This window comes from Paralichthys olivaceus, chromosome 17, assembly GCF_024713975.1.
Source record: "Paralichthys olivaceus isolate ysfri-2021 chromosome 17, ASM2471397v2, whole genome shotgun sequence".
In the NCBI taxonomy this organism is placed as follows: Eukaryota; Metazoa; Chordata; class Actinopteri; order Pleuronectiformes; family Paralichthyidae; genus Paralichthys; species Paralichthys olivaceus.
The window spans coordinates 7,418,591-7,436,839 of record NC_091109.1 but is presented as its reverse complement, the minus strand read 5'-3'; the positions used below and the strand labels follow the sequence as shown (position 1 = coordinate 7,436,839).

General features: G+C 44.6%; 1 protein-coding gene across 2 annotated transcripts in view; it reads left to right on the top strand.

The window, feature by feature from the left end:
• Nucleotides 1-18,249, top strand: part of zfhx4 (zinc finger homeobox 4) — an 84,113-nt gene that overhangs the window by 41,452 nt on the left and 24,412 nt on the right. For both annotated transcript variants that reach the window (XM_069512533.1, XM_069512532.1), the window contains exon 6: nucleotides 3,995-4,229. In XM_069512533.1, coding sequence (XP_069368634.1) covers nucleotides 3,995-4,229 — 235 coding nt within the window. The remainder of the gene's footprint in view (nucleotides 1-3,994; nucleotides 4,230-18,249) is intronic.

Genomic DNA, 18,249 nt, shown 5'->3' with positions numbered 1-18,249 from the left:
GGTTTTTCCTTTCTGCAGTGTGTGGGGTGCACATTTGTATGTATGCACATACTCTCAGTGGACACAAACGGGAACATACTGATTCTTTAAGTGTATAAAACGCGTACACACACGCCCCAACACACACATACTGGTTGTTAAAGGCATAGCTGCAGTGGTGGAGGGTTCTTATTTTCAGTACGTGTTCATTAGCTGCCTGGTTCTTCGCTTAATGACAGGAAAGAGTCATGTTTGTACTGAATACCCTAATTTGTCATTTGGTTTATGGAGGAAAACACGACCCCGCTGCTTTGCTGCTGCTTTTGAAATATTTCTGCCTGCGCACAGGCAGTCACAAAAATGATTGAAATTATAGACAGACACAAAAGCACACTTGTGAGGTAAAAAAAAAGGAAGTGTAGTCAAAATTACTGATGCAAAAACACACACGTATACAGTAAGAAGAAAAAAAACATTGAAATTATACCCACACCCACCCGTGCATGCACACACACACATGCACGCTTGCTTTCACGTACATGTACATGCGGCGAAAGATAAAAGAAATTGTGAGAAGATGTCTTTCGCCTCGCCTTATTAAGAATTCAGTTAATGAGGCAGCTTTGTCACCACAGATAGAACAAATGAATGTGAGACAGCAGTGCTGCTTTATTCCCCACAAACCTGGGGAGCCAGCGGAGGGGAGGATGTGCGCGTTTGTGTTTATGGGTGTGTGAGAAAGGTGTTTTGTAAACATCTCATTCTGCATAATGAATGCAGTCCTCTGTCATCCTCACCCACACACACACATACACACACACACACACACACACACACACACACACCCACCCACAAACACAACAGCAGCAGAAGCAGGAAAAGGCTACACAAGGGAGCTCCCCTTACCTGTCAAATTGACTCTCCTCCCCTCTCCTCGGTACAAGTCCCTGTGTTTGTGTGCTTTTGACAGGTAAACAGGAAGTCCTCACTGTAGTAATTTGCATGCCGTGTGTTGGGGTGGGTGTGTATGCTCCTCCCACACCATCCAGGGACGTCTGTGCCATGTTTAGGTCCACCCAGGGAGCGCTCTTTAGCTGATTTTGATTGGCCCACAGGGAGCGTTAGCTTATTTGGTTGTTTGCCAAACACTAATCCCTAACAATTAACCACCAGGCACTCTGGAGAGGTGCCATATTGACAGGGATGTGCCCCCCCCCCAACCCTCATTCTGCAAGCACGCAGACGCTCATATGACACAAACGTATGTGCGGCGCATATACACACACACAAATCAGCAGAGGCATAAATTACATGCACATTTCAAGCAGACACACACAGGCGCAAACCCAGGAGCAGGAACAGTGTGTTTGTGTGTTTGAATATGCATTACACAGCCCACGCCTGGCAGGAGTCAAAGTGCTCCTTTAAAAGTTCATAAATCATGGATGTTCTGGCCTGTGATCACCAGACCGCCTGCATTTCAGGCCTGCGGAGTGCCAGAGAGCGACAGACAGCCTCTAGTTTAGGTCTTAAACAAACCCTCTGGAATGTGCTGATGGGGGGAGAATTAATATTAGGTCTAAACCTATCTGGCAGCCCGTTTCAACCCCAAGTATATCATTCTAGCTACTCTTAGCTGAAGCCTCATATCATAAAAACAAATACAATCTCATAAGTTGAGACATTAAAGGATGTGTGTTTTAGTCCACTGGTGATTAAGATGATTTTTTAAAGATTTTGATCCGATATAATTACCTTAATGTCCATTAGGATCCACTGGAAACTATCTGAGAGGATGTTTGGTTCCGAAAACATGTTTTTGCCACATTTCCAATGAGTCAATGCAGCACAGAAGGTTGTAGCTGAAGTAAAGAAAGGCCTTGTTTGATTTAGTTTTTCATTCATTTCTAAGGGCTCCTTTCAGTTTCCATTAATGTGTCCCACACTTCTATCACAATGGTTATAAAATAACTATTTTGGTACTGAGTGCAGACATCTTTGAATCGAGATAAAGAACCAATCCCATGCAGCAGTGAAAAGTATACGTTATTTTACAATACATTTTTTAAAGTTTATGATTGATAGCCGAACAAATGAGTCTGGGGATGTCTGTAAGAATAGTATAAGGGATTTTGTGTATGGTGTATATATGTCATCTTTATTAAAGGCCATTGTAATTGGAAACATTTCAAAACTCTATTGTACGAAGAAATTCACAAAAGTTGACATTTTAATGAAAGGACGCAAACTCAAGCCGTATTGTGTTTACATGTTTGTGTGCATGAAGTGCATGTTTGCTTCCATGAGCACACGTGTGTGTGGTTTCCACGGTAAGGGAGGGAGAGGAAGAAAGAAAAGCAGCAAAGAGAGAGAGAGAGAGAAGGAGCGAGGGAGGCCTCCTTTCACAGAGAAACAAAGATAGCTGTAATTAATGGCCCTGAGCCCCGGACTAGGCAAGCTTTCTTCTGACAACTCTGACTTAATTAAAACTTAAGACTTCTGAAAGGGCCTCTGACTGTGAGGGGACGTCCCACCGTCTCGTGAGAAAAACCTCGTAAGGTTTCCGACAAAAGAAGGAGAGAGGGAGAGACGGGGGAGAAAAGATGTGTTAGCGGCTGTAGCTATGTTGCTAATCCCTGTTTGTCAAAGGAGGAAGAGGGAGAAGGGGGTGGGGGGATAAGAACTCACACACCTGCAGCTAACTGTGCAACCCCCCCCCCCACACCCACTATTTTCCGATCCCTCTCTTCGTGCTCCATATAACATGATGCAACAATGCTCAGGAGAAAATATCACCTCGCTAAATTTCACATGCTTCAGGAATGAAACATCTTCCTATAGGAGCCATGAGAGACAATGTAGGGTCAGCACACACACACACACGCACATGCACGCACACCATTTTGTATATTAATTCATGCTCGGAACCCTGCACCTGTTTCTCACATGGCCGTATGAATAAATCTTAACAAAGCATAAACTAACCTCGGTGAGCCACCTCTGTGTCTCTGTCCTTTTGCTTCGCTCTCTTTTTCCTCCCCTTGTCTCTCGCTCCCTCCCTCCTCTCCCTTCACAGAGGATCAGATAATAAAAGCTTGGCCTGGTCTTTTGTTTTTGTGCATTGTTCATTAGCCCGGCAGCAACAACAGAGGCACACTTGATATGCTTGGCTTGACTGGGTGTATGGGAGTAGGGCAAGGTGGGATGGAGGTGGGGGGGGGTTGTGCGTGCGTGTGTATGCGCACGGGGCAGGGCGAGAGGTAGGGGGTGGCTTTGCATGGCTGCAATGCCATTAAAGAGGCAACTGGAAATTAAGGGCTTGCAACTGACAGCACACCATTGAATGAAAAATCCCTGCAGCTGCCAACAAAGGGGGGGGGGGGGGGGGAGCCGGACAATGTGCACGTTAAAGACAAAAAAAAAAAAGTGCTCTGAGCTCAAGCCCTCGTCTGACTTTTTGTGTGTTTTTAATCCTCACGTCACCTTAAACGTATCCAGTTAATTTGCGGTGTGCGGTGTATAGTGCCGAAACTAAACGCAACTACTTAAAGCTGCATCTGTTGCTGTATCAGTTGTGTTCCTTCTGTTTCAAATCCACAAGTTTGTCCAAAGGAACTTTACTTTAAGTCCAGCTTTTAAAGTTTCAGGATTTTAAGCATCGTAGTTTTTGTGGTTGCAGCAGATTCGAGTCTAAGTAACCTGTTTTTCCTTTTCTTGCAAACACATGGTATAGAAAATAAAGGCCAAGTGTTGCCGGCTTGTTTAAATTCGGAGAAATTGAATTTTTTTGGGGGCGTTGGATTTTCAGGACGAAACTGAAAGCTGAGTTAAAGGAATGATTTTACAGCCACGGAGCACAAAAGACTACGAACATGATTTTGCAGACAAGCCTCACTTGTTATATTGAAATTGACCCAAATGTCTGAAACAAAAAGGTTTAGATATTTACAGTTACGGCTTTACCATCTCTGCTAGTGACCACCGTGTAACATCTGCACTCTCCTCTGCTCCACAGCACTTGCAGAAGCTGGACGGCGCCTACAGCCCGGAGTCGTGCGTCTACTACTGCGCACTGTGCGACTACTCCACGAAGGCCCGCCTCAACCTGGTGCAGCACAGTCGCTCGGCTCGCCACCAGCAGAACGAAGGACTGAGGAAACTCCAGCTGCACCAGCAAGGCCTGGGCGGGGACGAGGATGGACTGAGCCTGCACGAGGTGTTCCATGTCAAGGAGTGCCTCTCCAGCCAAGGTTGGTGTTTCTTTAATCGGATCTGTCTGTTTGCTCGAGCTGTTGTGACTTGAGTTCAGCTATTTTTGGACTTGTGTTCCACATGTCCTTTTATTTTCTTTTTTTTGTCATCTGACTTTTTGTGCTTGTGTTTCTGTTTTTCAAATTTTCTGATCTACGTTAAACGTTGTTGTCAGTTATATAGCGGTCACTTTTTTCTTCATTTGAAGTCAGATCCATCTTTTCTTCACTCCTCCCATCTCTCCCCCTGTTTTTCTTGCACCACTCCCTCGTCACTCTGTCAAACCTCACCCCCTCCCTATCTCTCCCTCCCTCCTTTGGCCTTCACATCCAGATCACGTCTTTCGATACAGACCCGTCCATTCCTCCTAATCTCTCCAAAATGAGCATACTGTTCCTATTAGGCTGCTGCGTTTATATCTGCAACACACACACACACACACACACACACACACACACACACACACACACACACACACACACACACACACACACTGTCCCGTGCACAGGAACATCCCAGGCAGGCAGTCAGCTTATGAAATTTCACCTTGGGAGGATCTCATAGTGAAAAGGCCTGTACACACATGTTACTCTCTCTCTCACACACACACACACACACATGCACTTACACACACGTATGCTACGGCTACACAGTCTCTCCCTGGAGTGAGCTTTCATTTCCTTTCTCATGACCAAAGCAATTTGGCTTTCATTTAAGAGTCTCCGTCCTGCCAGCAGCTAATAAGTGTAACAGAACTGTAAAACATTCAGAGAGACAAAAAAAAGAAAAAAAGATTAATCGTTTTTCTTTGAGTGGGGGGTGCATGGTTGGTGGAGGGGGTTGCAGGGCGTTAGGGGAGGGGGCCGCGCTGTAATTTAAACCAGAAGACGGGGAGAGAGAGTCAGGGTCCATTATTTAGTCATCCCTATGTTAATGCTGCTGGGAGAAAATGAGTGCTTAACTTGTTTTTGCTTTGCTTGACCTGGAGGAGCGGGTGGTGGGGGTGGGGAGCGGTGGGAGGGTAACACATTTTGATTAGCATTCCGGCATAGCATTAGTCCATGCATCCATCTGTGTGTGTGTGTGTGTGTGTGTGTGTGTTTCTGCATGAATCCCTGCTCCCCAAAGTGTGCTGTTTATACTGTACATGTACTCCCAGAGCAGACGGGGGCCCGGCGCTCAGGAGCACATGTGAATCCAAAAGCATATGCACGCACACACACACACATGCATGAGCAGGAGACAAGCTCCCAATCCTGAAATGGAGACTTGCCGGTGTGCGTTTGGTTTTAATTACACATGGATCAAAGTTTCAGTGAGAATTGGGGTGCAGCAGAAGCAGAAGAAAAGCATGCTTAGATAAATCATTACACATTCACACACACACTTTTCTCTCCTTCTCCTCCTCTCTTTTTGTGTCATCCCCTCTTTTTTTTTGTTCCACTTATTCCATCTCCAACTCACTCCTGCTCCTGTCCGAACACAAACCCAGCTCCTGACCTCTATATTTTTTTCCTTCCCTCTCAAACCAGTGAGCACAACCAGGTTTTAAAACTGTCAAAAGCAATACTCGCCCACCACACCTATTCCAAATGTTCCACTCTTAAAAAACACACCACGTTTGTTGCTCGGGCTCGTTTTTAAACCTCAGCTTTGATGCTACACGGGTGAGTTTCCATGAGGAAGCAAGCGCAAAGCTAAAGTGGACGCTGGCGACGTCCGAAATGTTAATCCACTTTTATTTTTTTGGATGCCCTCCCTTTGCCCACTCTGTATAAAAACAGTATTCTTTGACAAGGTACATGGTAAAAGTTTTCAAAGCCATGTCCTTGTGGATCGTGCACGTTTGGCAGGTGGAGACAGAGAAACTCTGAAAGTTAATGTCGTGAATAGAGGTTGTAGTCCTGTTGTATGGTCTGCACTCAGAGAGTAAGTGTTTTTGTGTTTTAGAACACACAACAACACGTGCTATCAATGCATACTTGGTTGCGTTATTTGGAAGAAAGGCTATATTATAGCTTCTTTGGCCCCTATGTAGTGATAGATGATGTGAATGTTTTCACCGATGGAAAAGGCTCCATAGTAGGCAACATTTGCAAGGAGCCTCTGTTTGTGTGTGCGTGCATGTATGCGTGTGCTGTTAGATTTCTGGGGCTGCAACTCCTGACTCGAGCACTTTCTGTTCATTAGAGACCGGTATGAAAAAGATTAATTTAAGTGCTGACCGGTATCTTTCTCTTAAAGCCTGGGACCTGGCGCCAGGCCAGATAATTATAGGCCCATTTGGGAATAAGAGTTCTAATGCTCTGGACTTTATGTACATGTGAATGGCTTTCATTAAACAATTCTGATGCTGATTTTTATGGCCTAATTAAGGATATGGTGTTGCAGAGAGGGTATAGGTGTTTTTGAACAAAGACAGGGGTGCATAAATAACATTTCAGCTGGACTGCATTGTGTGCGTGTCGACGTGCGTGTACACCAAATAAACCCTGTTACACATGTTTACTCGTGGAGAGTCTGTTATTCCCCCCCGAACCTGCATGTACCCGGGCGTCTCATCCTTTACAATAGGTATAAAATGCCATTTTGAAGTGAAGGTGAAGTGTGTGTGTGTTTGCAGGCTTTAACTGTCACTGACTGTACAGCAGAAACGTTTTACCATGATCTTTCAGCGGTGTCTCTCGGAGACAAAAAGCCCTCTGTGCCCATACTGCTGAGATAAATTGTCTCCCTCTCTGTGTACAATTAGAAGTGTTGAAGAAAATTGAGTTGGGTATTTTTCTTTTTTTTCGAGTTTGCATCAGAAGAGCACGCATAAATGAATTGCCTCTCAACATGGAGGACTTGGAGGCCATTTTGCTTTGAGGGTCATCCAAAAGTTGTTAGAGAAATTAGATTTTTCTTTTTTCTTTTTCGTGTGCCCTTCTCTGCTCCATAATGAAGTTACACCCTGAATAGAGCTGTTTAGTAAAAAAGAAAAAAAAACAAGTTTGTGCGTCATGGGTATTCCATCATCGATTGTATAATTTGAACAATTTGTTTGGCAGGATTTTTTTAGAGACATTAACAGTCTGAAGTTTAGTTGTTGGAGTGATTTTTCTCTCTCTCTCTCTCTGTTGCTGCCTGTGTTTCAAGCATTTGACCGTTTGTTTAGCCCTAAAGAGCGCGGCGAGGAGGTGTGTGTGTGCGTGTTTGTGCCCCAGTGCATTTTCTGTGCCCATTAGCCCCTGTGCTCCATCATGTGTAAAGCTCCTCATAAGCCAGACCAAGCAGAAACACTAGGCCCTTTTCTGCATACTTTACTTTCTGTTATTTTTTTCCTCTCCCCCTCTTTCATTCCCTCCGTCCCTCACAAAAAGGAAAAGGGAGATGGGATCTTATGGAGGTAATTATTTCTGAGAGCCCAGCCTGTCATCCATCCCTCCAGCCCCCACCACCCACACATCTCCATCCCTTTAAACACCCCCACCGCTACCACCGAACATGCATTAAAGAGGGAGGGAGAAGACCCTCTTTGTCTGAGTCCCCCTTTTAAACAAAAGACCTCTTCTGACTTTGAGAGACCAATAACACTTTTATCATGTGCATATGGGTGCATGTGTGTGTGTGTGTGCGTCCAGAGCCTTTTGTTTTCTCTGAGTGATAAGGCTCTGGGACATTTTTTTTTCTGGTCCTGGTCGAATTAGTGTAGCAGTGCTAACCATTTACATAGCAGCTTTAGGCTAAAAACTGAGCCTAATGGGCACTTATCATCCCTATATGCGCTTGTGTATGCGTGTGTGTGTGTCCAACAGGAAGTAATGGAAAAATGGACAGAAAGCAAGTGTGCCATCTTGTTTCCAAGTCCGCTGACATTCCTCGTTTCCAAATTTACCCAACCCCAAAACCCTTTCTGAACCGAGTCAAAGCGGCTGAGACGCATAAAGACAATCATTCGGTTTCCGATGTGGGAACGGGCCTCGCTTTTTATCCAAAAAGAGCATTTCAATGTGATGACACCAAGGCCTCTTTTATGAGACATTAGGTTCTCCCTCCTCCCTCACTTTCACTCCTTCATCTCTTTTTTTTCTTCATCATTTTTTTTTTATCCTCTGGGTGGTGGCGATGGTTTTCTGCCATTCCAGCGGTTCTTCTCTCCTCCATTTTTTTTTTTTTTTTTTTTTGAGAAGGTCCCTCCTCAGACAGAAGTCTATTTCCAGGGTTTGTCTCAGTAATTTGTGGCCATTACATAAACATTCACGGATGGCTGGAGGAGTGAGAGAAAGGATGCAACACACACACAGACGTAGTTAACAGAGTTAGCTCAGTGGTGGTCATTTTCATTTGAAAGTCAGGATGCAGTAGGTGAGAGCAGCTGACAGGCTCGTCAAAAGACAGCATTGTCCGTCTTTAGATTCTCTGCTTCCATGTATCCACCAGAAAGTTTTAATGGGTTACCTACAGTTAACAAATTATCTCTTACCTTTTCTTTTCTCATTTACTGTGAACCAGGAAGTTACTGAAGTCCATTCCTCGCGTTATAAAAACTTGGGAATGTCATTTTATGTGCCGAGCATGAGTGAGAGGCAGTTCCTGGGGAAAAGAACTATTCTCACGAGAGTGATGTGATTTTTACCCGAGAGAAGTTTTCGTGAAGTATGTCATTCTTTTTATTGCTGTGCAATTAGTTGGAGACAATACGCTGCATTTTAAATCATTTGTCAAATCAAAATAAGACACATACATATATGTGTATTATTATATTTTCAGCAAGTAGCAATTTACCCCCAAATTTCCCAAAACCATATTCTCTATGGCTGAGCGTAAAAGATGTGGTCATTTTTTGAATAATTCCATCCAAGCAAATTATAATTACTTTGCGGTCTGTGTGTGCACATAGAAAAAAAGAGGGCAGCAGGCTGACTTGTGCCTCTGAGAAAAAAAAGAGCCTTGTTCACCATAAACTATTTTTGAAATGGTGTGTCGGGGCGGTATATGGCTCAGGCCGATTGTTTTTCTTTGAGTTGAGCAGCTCTTCGGTGGAGGGGTATTACCCGGGCTAAATTGTTCCCTCATGTTTTCCGCCAAGGTTCTGTGCCCACCGCACTGACAGTTATAATTTACAGAAATTGCGCTGATTATCGGAATTAGCATACCTGACCAATGCCACGTTAGTCTTATTTACAATACAAAGCCGTGGGGCTCTGAGGACGCATAGTAAATATGACTCTGGCCCTTTGAAGAGGGGAGCTGGCGTCTCAGGGCCAGGACGTCTCTCACAATCGGTGATATCACAAAGTGCTCCAGGCCCCACGCCATATGGAAAGTCCTGGAGAGGGAAGTGGTGAATGTGAAGGACCATATTGAAATCCCAGCATTATAGCATGTTTCACCTTCCTCTCTTTCTCTGTCCATGTTTTTTTCACTTCTCAGCTCTTGTCCCCCTATCTTGTTTCTTTCCTTTTTTTTCCCCTGCCTTCACCCCTCCTTCCCCCCGCCTTCTTTATTTTTTCTCCTCTCCCTCACCTCTATTCTTTTCTCCCCTCGATACCCTCATACACCCAGTGTCCATTGACTCTTAACCACAGATGGACAAAACAATGGGTCATGTCACATAGCATTAAGACAAACAATCCGCTGATGGGAGGAGGGTGGTGTGGAGCCGGAGCCGCGGTAACCAGGCAATGTGCTCGCCGGGCCCAAGCAGCCGCTAATCTCAGGACTGCGATGATACAATTCACAGATGGACATTTAAGGCAGCCTGTATGCACGAACACACACACACACACACACACACACACACACACATACACACACACACACACACACACACACATTCTCACAAAGAGGAGGTTAAAAAAAGCAGAAACATTACGCCAGGAGATATTCAGGTAGAATTTTCCCCATTTCCTTCCCTTCGTCCTCACTCTCCTCTCTGTTTCCTTTACTTCATCTATCAATGGGAGGTATGGAATTGATAGCAGCTATTGATTACCTATAGCCAAGGCTAATCGTCACTGCCCCGGAGGAAGCTTTGCAGCTCCAGCAGCTGTCAGTGGCTTGTGTGTGTGTGTGTGAGACCCTTCAGCAGTTCTGTGACGACAAATTGCCAAAAGAATCAAGACAGCAAGTGTACAAAAAAATTAATTAATGCGGCTTCTGGCTGCGGCTTCTCCTTCTAGAACGAGGGAAATGTATGTTTTGTCAGCACAGAGAGACAAGCTAAGTTTTCACCTCCCCACCTTTAGTGAACAAGACCCATCTCCCTCTCTCTCTCTCCCCTTTTTCTTCATCTCCCTAATAGGAAATTTGAGCACACTGTGCGAGATTAAAGCAGAGAATCAGTGCCTTGTGAGCAATCATTTCCAGACAAATCTCTTTCATCCCCCCCGCCCTCCTCTCCTCTCCTCACCCCCGAAACCCCCTGCATACCCCCTCCACCCCCCTCGTTCTGCTCTCGTTCGTTCTCTCTCGCTCTCTCCCACCTCCTAATGCTAACAGGGGGTCCTGTGTCATGACATCCCCCCCTTTTATTTTTTTGCTTTTATCATGTCCTAATAACGTTCTGAAAATAGAGAGAGAAAGAAAGAGGACTGTGACAGAAAGAGGAAAGAAGATGTTGGGTGGGGGGGGGAGGGGGTGCCACAAGAAATGGATAGACTGATAAAAATCCATTGAATGAGCTCGGGTCTCGATTTGTGCTTTGATGTGGATGTCTTTGTGCAAATTATACAAATATGCCTGCTGCTTTAGTCATCTCGAAGCACTTCACAAGATGCCATCTGCCTTTGACATTTCTTACGAAGAAAAAAAAATGGGTGACAAGTTCATTCAGGTGCATAAAAATATAAATTTTGTGAAATTATGGACGGATATCTAACGTGTAGCCTGCACCAAGCCAGTAAGTAAAACAGAAAACAAAGAGAATTTCTGCTGTTTCTGCTGGGTCAGGTCCACAAGATGCTTTACCCATAATACCCCATATATAGGGCTAATGGGCAAGGATACTCACACACACAAACCTTGGCCAGGCCTTTGTTTCAAAAGCAGGTTAATGGAGAGTGAGGAAGAGGAGCATTGCAATTTTCTGCTCTTTAGGCGGCAGAGAATTCTCTCCAGTGTAAGAGAGACCAGACTCTCAGTGTAATAGCCATTTTACACCCTCATCACCCCTTTGCACACAAACACACACACACTCGCACACACATGTGCGCAAAACATGAACTCACACTCGCCAGAAACACGTGGGAGTGTAATAGGCATTCTATGGTGTGTATTGCCGGTCCCCAGAGTGCCCGTAAGTGTTAGACATGCATGGAGTCGGCAATGAGACAATCAGCATGCTGAAATTGAAACCTTGTCTGGAGTCGCACAGGAGAGGAGGGGGAGGTTGGTGGTGGGGGTGGTCGGAGAGGAGAGGAGCAAGGAAGATTAAATAAAATAAAAAAAAAGAGCAGAGGAGCGGCACAGATGGCATGAGAGAAGAGGATGAGGAAGTGGAATACGGAGAGACGGAGGGAGAGGAAATAGGAACTGATGTTTGTTTAATTGCCTCATAAGTGATGACACAGATAATTATGTCTAAAAAGGAGATGGTCCTCTCAGGCAAGGCCAGTGAGCAGCTGTATCTGTCTATGCGTGTGTCCGTGTGTGTTTCTGTGTGTGTGTGTGTCGCCCTGTCTCTCTCTCTATCCCCCCATCAACTGTCCCCTCCAGCCACATCAAGTACAGGACACCATTAAAGCATTACGGTTTGTGTCATATCAAATCATTCAGCTTAATTAACAGAAACACACACACACACACACACACACACACACTCATCATTTGGAATCATTTTAATTACTCTGTAACATCTTTATTTTTAATATCTCCGCTTCACATACCTGGGGATATGAAGACGAGAGCGCGTTCACCTATATATCCCCACGCCGTGCGTTTTTGCAGGCGTGTGTGTCCATGTGTGTGTAAGCGATGCTCCCTTGACTTCATATCTAATTGTCTTTTTTAATGACAATGCTCCACTGTGTGCCGGCTGTATGTAATGAGTCAGGGTGTGTCAAAGTGCAGGCCTGAGCTGTCTACTTGAGTTAAGCTCTCTCTGTCTACTGTAGAAGCCTCCAGCGTGCTCGCACACACACTTGCGCACGCACATGTGGCACACACACTCGAAGAGACAGTATCAATGTGGGAGTTCCTGTATCTGACACGAGATTAAGAGGGCCAAGTGGAGGAGCGCCGAACAACTGCCCTGTTGCATTTGCAAGAAGGGAGAAAGGACCATCCTGTCACACACGGCCGTGTATACACACGCACACACACATGCAGGCATCCTGTGCTGTAAGTGAGCAGTAGCCTCCCTTGCATTATTCACAGTGGCCAAGTGATCGAAGCCTGGTTCAATAGCACTAAAGCGGCGCATGCTGGAGAGATTTGTCTTACAAAACCTTGACACACTCACACACACACAGGCGCACATATGCTCTCACACACATTGATTTTTGGTGGTGGGAATCTCCCAGGCTTTGGACGAAAGGCAGCGACGTGAGAGGGGTTTCCCCCATCAGAGCAACCCCCAGACAGATGTACACATGCACACCAGCTCTCTGGTTCTTAACCTTTTCTCTCTCTCTCTCTCTCTCTCTCTCTTTATCTCCATCTCTCTCTCTCTCACACACACACAGTGCATAGGCAAATATTGTAAGTACATCTTTAATTCTCTCAAAATGAGATTTGATGATGATGATGAGGTCAGGAGATAGCGTGAATAAGAAAATGAAAGAAAAAATTGGAGACGCGAGATGAAGGATCTGCCTCTTAGATCTGATGGGGTTTCATTTACAGTAAGATGAGCTGATGGTAAAATTAAAAGCAAGAGAGAGAAAAAAAGTCTGACTGATAATATTTCCTTTTTTGCTGACTCTCCTTTTTGCATTTTACCATGAAGGCGCTTTTTGCAAGCAAAGCAGAAAAAAATCACACATTGCCTAATATATCATATCTTTTCACTGTAGTGTGTGTGTGTGTGTGTGTGTGTGTGTGTGTGTGTGTGTGTGTTTTTCACACAGGCATGTTCAATTTGAAGCCTTCACTTGATTTGAATGGTGATTTTTCTAACACATCCGTCACTTCATCGAGTTTTTCCTATTTTCTTCGGAGCGGCACAAGCAGCCTAACACATACCACCCCCTCTGGCATTTTTGACATATTAACGTGTATCGACAAGCCGGCACTCGGCTGCCTGTAAACACTGACGCAAACATTCACACACCTCTGTCCCCCGAAGACATGTGATCAACCAGACCCAATCCCTTGTAATCATCTGGAACCCGCACACACATATAGCTCCCTCTCAATCCCAAGTAATGGTTTGGGGCAGGGGGCTGAAGCGGGGGGCTTCTTTCCCTTAGCCCCAGTGTCTTAAGCTGCCATTGATTAAATGTTAACTGATATACTCAGCCCTGGCAATCTTGTTAGAGCTGGAGCAGGCAGGCAGCTAGACAGACAGTTTAGGACCCGCGTCCTCCTGATCAATAGCACAGATAAAGATTTCATCCATCAATGAGCTCCCAAAACAAAAGGTATCTGATACCTGATTAGGCCCGTGGGGACACACACACACACCCACACATATGTATTTGAACATGAACACACACTTACAAATTACCACATGAGGCTGAGGTTTATGAAGAGATGACAAACACACAAAGAACACTAATCAAAACTACATGCAGTGGGATAGAAAAATAAGTTATACTGTCTTAAAAAAGCACACACACACACACACACACACACACACACACACATATACACATATATAAATTTGAACAAACATAAGATACCACATGGGCTGAGGCGCATGTGGAGATGACAAACGCACAAATAATAAGTAAATGCAATGGGATATAAAAATGTGCTTTAATAAGTGCACACACCCACACACACACAGACACATGCACTTCTTTTGTCTAGAATCACCTAATGGTGCGATTACAACACACACACAGATGCAAACACACACATTCTGTCTACAGTGTCGGGTATCCCTGTCTTTTCCCGTCCTGTGTATAAATGTGTATTTGTGCATGCAAGCGTATGTGCGTCTTTCCTCAGTAGCATGTGTGCGTGTCCGCAAGACTCAGATCCTTGGAGCGCGCCAAAGGCACCGCGAAAACCGGGCGGATCAATGCCTGGGTGACCACCACTGTTAAAGTGTATCAATAATGTTTCCCTGTCTCCATCCCCGGGTATTGTCACTGGGCAGTTTGAAAGTCCAAGCCTCGCCGCAATTAAGACCTAATTATAAATCAATATGAGAAGTCATTTGAATATAGATTTTTTGTCCTTTTCTCAAATTGTTAACATATTCCCCCACCCTGTCTATGCTTTTCTCCTTTTTGTTACAACTTTAAGTAGAATCAATACTTCCCTTTACAGTCATCAGAGAAGTGCTTTGGCATAATTGGAGCTAAAAAAACACAAAGGAATATCTTGATGGGGATCGATGCTCAGAGGGTAAAAAATGTCACAGCCCCTTAAATTCTGATAGCTTTTCTGATACACTTGACGCTGCTCCGCTCTTAAAACAGTCATCACATTTTTTCCCCTGGTTTTGGGCGAGATTTCTCATCAGAATCCCCAAAAAAAGCATTTCCGTCCAACATTTTCTTTGATACAACACCGTATCATTGCGCACCCCCCCCAAAAAAAGACATCAATGCAACCTGGTAACATGCATCTCATTCGATTAAGCGATATCCTCGCTGTTTTATTTTTCCCGCTCAGCCATTTTGAGGGGCTGTGAGATTTTCAAGTGGCGTGTCAGGGGCCGGGAGTCTAATGCATGGAAACATGGAGCTTTCTGTTTTCTGACGGCTAGCAGAGATAAGGTAGAGATATGGCTCTTGCACTGGCTCAAATCTAAAACAGATCCTGCTAGGAGGGTTAGAGGGGGAGAGTTAAGAAAGTGAGGGGAAGGAGACGGAGGAGGCGGGAGGGGTGGAGGTAGCAAGAAAAGGGAATATTGTCAATCCTCTAAGTGTCTGGCGGTGTCTCTCTTTCTTTCCCTCTTTCTCTCACTTGTTCTCTCCCCCACTCTCCCTCAGTAATCTGATTTATTCGAAGCATATGTGTGCTGCTCTGTCTTTGTCTACTTCTATTAGGGCCAGTGGGGGCCCATATGACATTGTTTAGCCAGTAATGAAATGGACATTTTTTGCATGTTTTTGAGAAAGTCAGAGGAAAGCCAACACTCCTTATTTGTAACCGTCTGGGAATACCATCTCCGGGGCAGTTGCCCCCGGTCCGTGCATTCATGTGTGTGCGTGTTGCATGTGAGCACATGTGCCCGTGTGTTGCAGGTTCCATGTGGCGTCTCGTTTTCTCAATGATTCTGAGCAACCTAATGAATATTTGGGTTTTGAAGATATTTCTCTCTCTAGATATTTTTCTGCTCCTCTGTAGCAAAAAGACCCATCACATGGACTCATTGTCAGTATATGAAATTGTTCTGTGCTAATGGCATCTATGTGGTGCTGCAGGCTAAACTGTAGCCCCCATCAATAAGGAATGCAGACATAGAAAAGCATTGAATAGAATGAATGGAAACCTGGAGTAATGTTTTTTTGCCATATTTCTTTATGTGCAATTCACATAAACAAGCTATTATCCGAGGCAAGAGGAACATACTCAGTGCAGCATGCATGGAAACACATAAAAATGAAAAATCATATGGGTGATTCTTTGAAATGAGGATTATTGAAGTTTCTGTTCTAAATTCCTCACTTTTACGAGTAAATTAATCGCAACGTGACTTTCTTATGACTGTCCTTTCCATCTTCTCCTCTCGCTTTGATTCCCATCCAGGATTACTGTCTTGTTTTTGGTGGCGCTGAAAGCAGATGGTTTTTATGCGGCTGAAAACGGGACAGTAGCCCAATAGGATAAAGATCTGTTTAAGCATTATCCATTTGGCCACAGCCCATCACAGGCCTATTTTAAGCATAGAGACATGCACGTACGCACGCACGCATGCACACATCCAGCTATTATCTTAAACCATGGCAGCCATTTTATTAGATTCCCCGTTTTCAGGCCTTGTATTAGTTCCCGAAAAATAGATAAACCTTGAATACATGACAAGGACTGGCCTGGTCAATTGGAAACTATATCTACCCTGCTGGTATCTTTGTTTACCAGTGTAGTGATGGATGGACAGATAGGGGGGATAAATGGAGGCAAAGAGGAACAGATAGGAGAGGTATATGGATGGATATCTGCACGAAAAGATATAAAAATAGATTGACAGATGGATAGATAGATAGACAGATGAATGCATCTGGGAGATCTTGTTGGGCTGATAGAGTCGAGCAGGTATGCCGAGAAACAGCTGCTTTCTTCATTAGGTTCATCTATCGATCTCAGACCCTCGCTGTGCGAGTGTGTGTGTGTGTGAGTGTATGTGCGTGTTTTTGAGCGAGAGAGAGAGAGGGGAAAGACAACAGCCTCTGTAGGTAAGTGCTGGTAATAGAACAGAATGAATTCTTATCACAGAGATGGGAAGGCCATTAACCCTCAGCTCCTAGTTCTCCCTCTGTCTCTGTCTGGTCCGACTCTCTCTTTCTCTCTCTCTCCCTCTTTCTCGCTTTCTCCCTCCCACCTCCTTCATCCTGGACCTGACAGGGTCACGTTGGCGAGCGTGTGTGATATTTCCAGTATGTGTGTGACCCTGTGTGTGTGTGTGTGTGTGTGTGTGTGTGTGTGTGTGTGTGTGTGTGTGTGTGTTAGCTGCCGCTGTGCGCACTGCCCCACCGGCCAGATGTTTATAATCAGGGGCTGGATAAATATTGGACTGAGGAATCATAAAAAGACCGGGAAAAACTGAATAAAGAGAAAGAGACAGGGGGAGATGAAACAGAGGAGAGGAATCTTCGTTTCAAATTATTCCTAAATCCCTCAGTAAGCTTGCCGTGCCGCCTCCTCAATTCACCTAGTCGGCCTAAGGTGTTTCAAACAGCGGAAAAGCAATATGGCTGTTGTGTAAGATGCAGGTGTGTGTGTGTGTGTGTGTGTGTGTGTGTGTGTGTGTGTGTGTGTGTGTGTGTGTGTGTGTGTGTGTGTGTGTGTGTGTGTGTGTGTGTGTGTGTGTGGAGGTGTACAGTAGGTGTGTTGGCCCATTGTATTAGGCCAGGTGCAGCAATTTCTTTCTCCCACTACTGAACCTTTTGAAGCCATACTTTTGTCCTGTGAAAACCTTTTGTATTTGCTATTAAAGAATCATTAGCATCATCCACCCCCCCAGTGCTCACAGCGCCAAAAAAACGAAACCCCTCTTAACACGAAACAACAGTTTCTGTCTACGCAGCAAGCAAGACACACAAGCCTTTAATCTTGGCTATGTTTATTCATATGATTCTTCTTTTTCTTTTTTCAAAAGAGGTGTTTTGTCAGTCGCCTGCGAGACAGTGAAGCGGGCAATTTGAGCGAAGAAGAAAATACAATGAAGTGTCTCAGGAAGTTGTAATTGACAACAACAAAGCAAATTTGGAGCTGCTGATACAAGCGTTTTTCCACAAAAGTCGTTTTTTTTTTTCAGCTTATTCTGTCAGTTCAAGTTATTGACATTCACACCAGGAGCGTATTAAAAGTGACAATCCCATTGTCTGGGTTTCAGAGTCAACCTGAAAACAATAGATACTTTTTTTTTTTTTTTTTTGCTGGTGTAATAAGTTCTTGTGTTTTAAGCAATAAATGTGTGGGTGTGGGTGGATTTGAGCGTGTGCATGGAAACACGTGTGTTTGCTTGTGCTGGTGTGTGTGTGTGTATTTACATGTTAGCATGTGGGTCGTGGACCTCTGTGCATGAAATACATTGAGCACCGTGTGGGAGTATACGTGTGCTACGCGCAGAGGGTTTCATGTGTAGGTGTGTGTGTGAGAATGTGTGTGTGTGTGTCAGTTATTCCCAGGCCCTGTGCAGGAGCTGTAGCCCCTCTCCGCTGGGTTGATGTTTAGTATTTTAGACATGCTACATTAACA